The sequence below is a fragment of the Chinchilla lanigera genome, unplaced genomic scaffold (assembly GCF_000276665.1).
Source record: "Chinchilla lanigera isolate Chin_1 unplaced genomic scaffold, ChiLan1.0 scaffold00106, whole genome shotgun sequence".
Taxonomy (NCBI): Eukaryota; Metazoa; Chordata; class Mammalia; order Rodentia; family Chinchillidae; genus Chinchilla; species Chinchilla lanigera.
In genome coordinates, this window is record NW_004955507.1 from 1218740 (window position 1) to 1227983 (window position 9244).

A 9244-nucleotide genomic window follows, 5' to 3' on the forward strand; every position below is an offset into this window, starting at 1 on the left:
TATAGTAATATATGCTTTTGATAAAGGCCAAGATAATTCCTCTTCATTCAGTGTAACCCCAGGGAAACCAAAAGTTTAGATAACCATGGTAGTAGTATCCCCTTACTGTACAATAAATACTCAGCTAGAACTTTTTATTTTTATTTAACCATGACTTAGTACATGTTTTAGTTACTTTTCTCTTGTTGCTGAGACGGAATACCTGATGCCCAAAATTAAGAAAGGAAAAGTTTAGTTAGCAAATAGTTTGTGGAGGTTTCATTCTATAATCAGCTGGCTCCAAGGCATGTTGGTATGATAGAGGAGCAACAGTTCATGGTGGCCAGAAGACAGCAAAAGCAGCAAGAGCAAAGAGGGAGGAGCAAGAGAGCAAGACTCTTTCCTTCCCCTATATTGTATGCAGGCTACCCACCCCAGAGAAGCCATCACATTCACACCCATAACCCCAGCATTGGACCATGGATCAATCAAAAACTCTAGAAGTCTGTCCCATGACTGCCTCAGGCTTTGGGGGTACATCTAGACACAAACAGTACACATTGATCAATCTTTCTGCTATCTTTCTTCTCTCCTACTTTCCTCAGACTTTTGTAACTACCATTTTACTTTCAACTTGAAAGATCAACATATTTTTTGAGACAGGGGTTTGCTATATGGCCCAGGTTGGCTCTATCGTGTGATCTTCCTGCCCAAGTCTCCTAAGGGCTAGAATTACAGGTGTATGCTGCCATCCCTGGCATGATCAATTTTTTAATGTTTTATATGTGAATGAGCACATGCAGTACTTGTCTTTCCATGCCTGGCTTATTTCACTCAACATGATGATCTCCAGTTCCATCTATGTTGTCTTAAATGACAAGATTGCATTTTCTTTTCTTTTCTTTATCCATTCTTCAGCTGATAAATCCTTAGATTGCTTGTGTTTGTTAGCTATTGTGCATGGTGTTGCAGTAAACAGCAGGGTGGTGATGTTTCTTTGTTATACTGATTTCCAGCCATTTGGTTGTATACCAAGTGCTCAGATTGCTAGATTATATGGTATTTCTATTGTTAATTTTTTGGGGAATTTCCATATTCTTTTCCAAAATGGATGTACTAATTTACAAATTACCAACAATGTGCAAGAGTTTCCTTTTTTCCACATCCACAGTAGTACTTTGTATTGCACATGTGGGCCTTGAGCTTGTGGTTCTTCCACATCAGCCTTTTGACTAGTAGTGATTACAGGTATATGTCACTATGCCTTACGTGTTACCTGAATTTTAATTGGGTTACTTATTTATTTTTCATTGGGGTTTTGAAATTCCACATATATTCTAGAAATGTATAGATCATAAATATTTTCTCCCATTATCTAGGTTATCTTCTCTCTCTGATACTTGTTTTCTTTACTCCTCAGAAGCTTTTTAATTAGATTTAACCCCCTTTGTCCATGTTAGATATAGTTTCCTGTGCTTTTGGGGTCTTGTCTGAAAAATCTTTGCCCATTCTGAAGAATTTCCCATATTTTCTTCTAGTAATTTGATTGTTTCAGGACCTACATTTAAGTATTTTATCCATTTTCCTTTGATTTATGTTACTTGGTGGGGGTTATGGGACTAGTTTCATTCTTCTACTAATTAGGTGTAGAATGTCATTGGTATTTTGATAGGGATTGCATTGAATCTGTAGATTGCATTGGGCAGTATGGATAGTTTAACAGTTTTGATTCATCTAGTCCACAAATGCAGGCTGTATTTCCATTTTTCAGTGTCCTCTTTACTCTTTTTTTTGTCAAAGTTTTTTTCTCAGGTTTTCTATTTCTTCATGATGCAGTCATGCTAACATGTATGTACTTATCCAAATATTTGTTCATTTTTTCTAGATAATTAAGCTTGCTCTATGATCTGATAATATGTTTGAAATAATTTCAATTCTTTTGTATTTATTTAAGCAAACTTTATGGCCTAACATGTGACATATTTTGGAGAAAGTTCTGTATGCTGCCAAGAATATGTTCTGTTGTTGGGTGCAATACTCTATAAATATCTACTACCTATGTTTGTTGAAAGGTGTGGTTCAACTCTGTCTTAGTGATTTTTCTTGTTCCTGGGAAAAAATACCCAACACCCTCAAGTTACGAGATGAAAATTTTATCTGGCTCGCAGTTTGTACAAGTTTCCATGAATAGTCAACTTGCTCCAAGGCAAAGTGGCATGACAGACAGGCATCATAGAGCAGAAACAGTTCATGGTAGAGAGAAAGTAACAAAGCAAGCAAACACAGCAAGCAGCATCTTTCTTCCCCTTTTATATTGTATCTAAGCTACTTGAATTAGAGTTGTACCAAACCAATCAATGGATAGATTTAGTAATCATACACACTTAGTTCCAATATCACACATTCTAGATTCAGCCACCTCTAAAAAAGCCCTGCCTATGACTACATATGGTTTTGGTGGACCATTTAGACATAAGCCATAACAAACTGATTTTTTGGCATGAATGTAAAACATTTTTGCCTTGTTAGTACATGTATGCAGTACATAATGTTTACATTCATTGTGGGAACTTGAATTAAGATGTGTTATATAACACATCTTAATTCCTTCTTTAAATCCTCTTTTCCTTCCCTCCCTCCCCTCTCCACTCATCCCTTAGACCCCTTCTTTTTTTGTACTTTTTGCAATATGTAATGTTTACATTCCTTGTGTGGAGTTGGTACATGTACATAACACATCCCAGTTCCTTTATGTTCATCCATTATTCCTTCCCTCACTCTCTCTTCCTTCCATTTCTTGATCCCCTTTCCCTTTGAGAGTGATATATCTCCCTTCTTCCCAATATCTATATTTTATTTTGCTCTTTATTTTTACTCTGTGTTTCTCATATAAGAGGATCAATGTGACATTTAAGATTATGTGTCTGATTTATTTCATTTGATATTATGGCCTCACGGTACATCCATTTTCTTACAAGTGACTGAAATTCACCTTTATGGCAGAGTAGTGCTCCATGGTATGTAATATCACATTTTTAAAATCCGTTCATCTGTTGGTGTACATATGGGCAGCTTTCAAGATTTAGCTATTCTGAATTATGCTGCTATAAATAGGATATGTATATAGCTCTACAATATGATGTCTTTAACTCTTTTGGAAAGACAGCTAAAAGGGAAATAGCTGGGTCAAATGGAATTTCTAGCTTTAGTTTTTTTGAGATATCTCCATACTGATATCCACAGTGAATGCATTAGTTGTACAAGCTAAATAGATGAGATACCTTTTCACCCATTTATTGATGAAGTCAAAAGCTGAAAAACATTGTGTTGGTGAGCAGGAATATAAATGAATACTTGTATGTACTGCTTGCAAGATGTAAATAACTACATCTTTTTTGAAGTAAAATTTGATAATGTCTGCTAAAATAAAATGTAATATCATATAGGGCAAGATTACCAACCCTTGGTGTCTATATGATGCTTGGTGGTAAGCTAGTGGAAGCATGTCCATAGATTTTTGCCATTGCATCATTACATATAACAGAAAATTTCAAACCACCTAAATGTTCAACAGTAACGTAATGAAATATTTATCTTATGTAGCTTGAGTAAGGCAGATGTATATTTGTTAATATGGGATAATATTCAAATTATTCTAATATATATAGTAATGAAGGTATAATTGATGCTTTCCTTTGGGGTTAAAAAGTCTACAAAGTGATAAGTAGTATCACTCTATTTAGATTTATCTGCCTGATACACACAATGTCTCTAAAAGTGCATGTCCAATGGAAGAACACGATAGTGGTTGATGGGAACTTTTGTTCGTGGAAATTCTAAACACCTGTGTGTGCTTAGATGGGAGGAAGATTTACTTTTCACAAGATTAATGAATTAATGTTACATTCTACTTTTAAATTAAAAAAACATTATGTAATGTAAAATTTACCCCTTTAAGTATAGAGCTCAATAGATTTTGACGAACACACACATTCATGTAACCAACAAAGCAGTCAATATATAAAACATTTCCATCTTTTAAAAATTTCCTTCATGTTGCTTTGGAATCAAAATCTTTCTGTTACTTGTAGACCCCAATAACCATTGATTTTATTTTTACGCTTATCATTTTACCTTTTCAAGATTGTAAATAATGAGATTAATGGAATAATTTAAAATCAATACCAGCCTTTTTTTATGTGGCAGAATGTGTGTGAGATTCATTCTTGTTATTGTACTTTAGTTTATTTTTTTTGATTTGTGAGTAGGATTCCATAATTAGGAGAACCATGTACTGTGTATCTGGTCTCTAGTTGTTGGGTATTTGGGTTACTTTTAGTTTTTGACTATTTTAATAAAGGTGCTTTGAACATTTGCATACAGTTTCCTGTGTGAACATAAATTTCCATTTCTATTAAAAATACCTAGAGGTGAGACTGTTGCTAAAGTGTAAACCTTTGTCACAATCAAACAGTTTTGTAGTGTGGTTGTGCCATTTTACATTCCCACTATCGATGTATGACAGCTCCATTTGCTGCACGTGTTCTCCACACTCCTTCACTGGTTGTTTTTCTGTATTTTGGCCACTATAGTTGTTGCGGTGACATCACATTTTGTTTTAACTCTTATTTCCTTGGTAAATAAAAATGTTTGGCCATTTCTCGTGTGTTGATTCATTTATCTTCTTTGATACCATCTATGCTCAAATTATATAATCATTTTTACTGGGGTGCTGGTATTCTTATTTTTAATTATTGCTCTTTACACTTTTTTATAAATTTTTCTATGATAACTTTTATAAATATTTACTTCTATGCTGTGCTATTCTCTTTTTATATAACTTTTGGTTCCTTAAAATATCTTTCAAAGAGCAGAAGTTTTAAATTTCTATGGAGCCCATTTTGTGAATGATTTTCATTTGGTCAGTGATTTAATTTGTTCCTTCTGATTCTTTTTTCATATAACATATTATTTGCCAGCACAAAGTATCAAGTACTTACTCTTAGGTATTTTTCTACCTCTTATATTTTTAGCTGTTACATATAGGTCTATGTTTTATTGAAAGTTCACTTTCACTTATGGTATAGAGTAATGTTCACCCTTCTTTTCTTCATGGATATTCAACTATTTCACCCTTTTTGATAAAATATATCTGTTTTTGTAATTTAGATTCACATATTCTTTATTGCTTTTTTGAACAAATACCAAGTAACAATTTAAACAAGTAATAAGTTAAATTGTTTTAAAATAAAATTGTAGACTTAAGTATTAATTTCTCTCCAAGTTTGAATTGAAAAATTTAAAAAATAAATAATATTTAAAAACAATGTGTGTGGATACACAGAAAACACATATATCATATATAAAATGCATATATGTACATTTCTATCTGCCTTATCTAATCTGTCACACTCCACATCTAATACTTCTATTTATGTCTTCCAAGAGTAAAAACTTCCTGCTACACAACAGTAACTGCAGTTACATTCAAGAAATTATCAATAGGATAATACAACATAAAGTCTATAATTACATATTTCTAGTTACCCAAAATGTTTATAGTTTTTGGAGAACTTCCCATAATGCAGTGAAGAAACAAGCCCTTAATCTGGTTATCTTGTTCATTTAGTTCTCTCAAATCAAGAACATTTACTTTTCCTTTGTGTCATTTTGATACAATGAAACATTTGAAGAGTTGAAGCCACTGTCCTGTAAAATGTCCCTTAGTCCGGTTTTATGTAAGTGTTTTCCTGGAGATTAGATTCCAGTGATGTGTTTTGGGCAAGGACATTATGTGATGTTTGTTATATATGTCTCACTGCATCACGTTGTGCCTGGGCTGCATAATTTCACTTTGTCCCATTATTAATGATGCTTAAGTTAGCACTTAGTAAGGAGTTGTTGTCTAGATCTCTCCATTGTTGGGTCTCTGGTTTTGAAAGCAATTAATTTTTAAAAATGGATGGTCCTTTAAGACATTGTAAATATTCTATTTGCCAATTTGCCTAAAGTCTTAACATTGATGGATGATGCTTGCTAAAAGTTGATGACCTTAGTTGCACTGTTGGGAAATGACTAATTTTCTTTGCTGTGTTTTAGGATTCATCTGTAATAAGGAATATCCCCATTTTTTAAATTAAGAGAAACACATTTCATTCCAGTGATAAAAATAAGTGTCAGTGTACTTGTTGATATCATTCCCCAAATCATCTGTTAGTAGATCAAACTTCCACTTAAGAATGACCAAAATGAAGGAGTTCTAAATACTCCTGATTTTTCAAGGGTGAGTGCAGTTTTCCATTTTAAGTGATAATCTACACACAAATTGTGTAAAACCTGAAGTAATGAAATAGAGCAACAGAATGAAATAACCAGTTGCCAGGTTGGTAATAAGTAGAGAAGAGTAGGAAAATTTTATACCCAAATTCCCGAGTACTTAGTGTTTGAACTGCTAATGGAAGTCACCTTAGCAAAGTAACTGCTTCTGCCTTTAAACTTGTCTTTGCTAGTATTTGGCCTGTTTGTTTGGAAGCGTTACTACTTTTCTTTGAATATGGGCTTCCTCATTCATAAATCAGAGATTGTTCTAGATGGCTTCCAACATTTCTATTGACTCAAATTCTTTATAACTCATCTGCCATTTCCAGGGCACAGATTTAATAACATCACTGACTTCTGTGCTGCATGATGACCAAGAATTCCCCAATCCAGAGGTATTTGATCCTGGCCACTTTCTGGATGAGAATGGCAACTTTAAGAAAAGTGACTACTTCATGCCTTTCTCGACAGGTAATAGAATTTCTATATGTACTTTTGGGGACAAAATAAGGTTTTAGGATCAGATGCAACCTGCACAGTGCCTCTCTAGTGCTGGTACATTTGCTCTTTGTGTGTTATCAGGAGCACAACTCCATTACCCTTGCACTTTCCCTGATCATAGTATATCCTAATGATTAGTACATATTAGTGGGGCTTTGCAAAATGTCTGACACAGTCTTACTAATTGGGTAAACTAGAGTAGAGGTCAAATGAATTCTGCCTCTGGATATATCATGGAGCTACCCAGAAGTTCCTCTTAGAAGTGAAACTTATTTAGCCTTTCTGTAGCTGCATGACAAAGGCATTTTTGTATACCTTTGGGTGTCTATGCTGCAGTGTCCCTCACTCCTAGACTGAGCTGGGTGGATGCAAGTATCCTACACATGTGTGTGTTCCCTCCTGAGTTAGAGAAGAGTAAAGAGATCATTAATCCAGCAAATTGCTAGGGAGGGTAGAGGGGGAAGTTGTTTGCATTTTTGCTTTTTTATACCTTGACACATTCTAACAGGAGAAAGGACAGTGAAAGTGGCTCATGGTAGGTTTGGAGCAAGGAATGAAGAGATGGCAGGGTACTCCACAGGATTAGTGGGGTATAGGAGAGTCCACTTTTTGTAGATGCAGGAGTCAGACTCTGCAAAAAACAAAAGAAAACAGACTGAGAAAAACTTTAGCAATGTGAATGGACATTCTGCAGTGGTTCCAGAGCACAGTGGTGTTCCTTCACTCGTGATCATGCATCTTGAACATTCAGTCTCATGGCTAAATTGTGCATGCTGAGAATCTAGATATGGAGTTGCCTTCATTTTTTGCTATGGAGATGATGCCTTTGTTGGGTCTGAAACCTACATATCAAGATGTCAAGAACTGAGCCCTTCTTTTACGGGACTCATTTTGCCAAGAATGAAAAAACCAACAGAATAGTATTCACAGTGTATATTTCTGAGGGTGAGATTCTGTTTCCTGAGATTATAATCATTATAAAAAGAAAATTATACAGGACATACATCCATAAGAAGAATAAGAGTGGCAGTTTTTAGCCAAATTGAACAGCATAAGATAAAAATTTCATGGTGCTGGAGACTGAAGAAGAGGGGCCATGCCCAAATCTTAAAGGAAAGATTGTAAGAAATGGAAACAGAGAGATTGAACAACAGAGAGGGAACAGGATGTGAAAGGCCAAGTTAAGGTCATGTGACCTTATCCCATAAGACAGGCAGGAGAGCCATTTAAAGTTTTAAAGTGAGAGAGTGACATGTGTAGGCAAGTGACTTTGAAGTTACAGTAGGGAAAAATAATCTATGGCTCAGTATTGTTTCAGAGAAACATTTTTGTGTTGATCCTTCTCTCTTTAATCCAGTGGAAAAAATGGAGTTTTCTTTTTAGAAAAAGAGTTTTGCAAATTTGAAATGTCAGAAAAGCAATTATAATGTGTGAATAAGTATTTAATTGTGATGTATGTACTGTATTTGGGAATGAAATGTGTCTGATGACTTGAGCTATAAAGTAGAAAGCAAGTGTGTCCATTTTTCTCTGTATCTGTCTTTTCAACAACCTCATATTTTACATAGTCATAAATTAGTTACTGTATCTTTTTTGTTACAGTTCAAAACCTCATGTTTAAGGAAGGAATCCTGTATGTTTGCTATTTTTCAGGAAAACGGATGTGTGTGGGAGAGGGCCTGGCTCGCATGGAGCTGTTTTTATTCCTGACCACCATTTTACAGAATTTTAATCTGAAGTCCTTAGTTGATCCGAAGGACATTGAAACCATCCCAATTGCTAATACATTTGGCCATGTGCCACCTTTATACAAGCTCTGCTTTATTTCTATCTGAAGAGTGGTGCAATGCTTGGTTACTGCTGTTCTGTCACTTGCAACTTTATCTCAACAGGGGCATAATCCATCTCCTTCCCATGATTATGGGTATATTCCCTCAGATCTTCTCTTACATCTTGCCAATCTCTCATAATCCAGTGAACATCCAACCCTCATTAAGGAGAATATTATGATCACTACACAAATATATCTGCAATCCTCTACATTCTGCAACAATTGTATTGAACATCACAAGTGCTAATACTTAGCCAGTGCCAAGTTACTGGAATGATGTCAGTATTAAACAACAAATGATTTCATTATTATTAAATCTCATTATTAAGTGATCTCACTATTAAGCAATGTATGATTTAATGTGATAATTCAGAGCCATTCTCCAGTTTTGTGAATAAAAAGTATTAATTCCTGGGCTGTGTTTCAGACTTTCCTTTTTTTGCACATAATGTAGATAAGAAATGAATCTCAAGTATCACGCTGTCATTCATAATGATCTGCATAGAAAGGGCCCAAGAAGAAGGCAGAAAATCTGTATTGGCTGAGTATCTCTTATAGTTATGGGTGATTTGTATTTGAAAGACAGAAACTACTTGCAGGTGTAGCAATGACTGT

General features: G+C 34.8%; 1 protein-coding gene across 2 annotated transcripts in view; it reads left to right on the top strand.

The window, feature by feature from the left end:
- The window catches only part of LOC102005950 (cytochrome P450 2C55), an 81090-nt gene extending 72046 nt beyond the window's left edge, over nt 1–9044 (top strand). For both annotated transcript variants that reach the window (XM_013506231.1, XM_005407534.2), the window contains 2 exons: nt 6627–6768; nt 8452–9044. In XM_013506231.1, coding sequence (XP_013361685.1) covers nt 6627–6768; nt 8452–8633 — 324 coding nt within the window. In that variant the 3' untranslated portion in view covers nt 8634–9044. The remainder of the gene's footprint in view (nt 1–6626; nt 6769–8451) is intronic.
- The last annotated feature ends 200 nt before the right edge of the window (nt 9045–9244 follow it).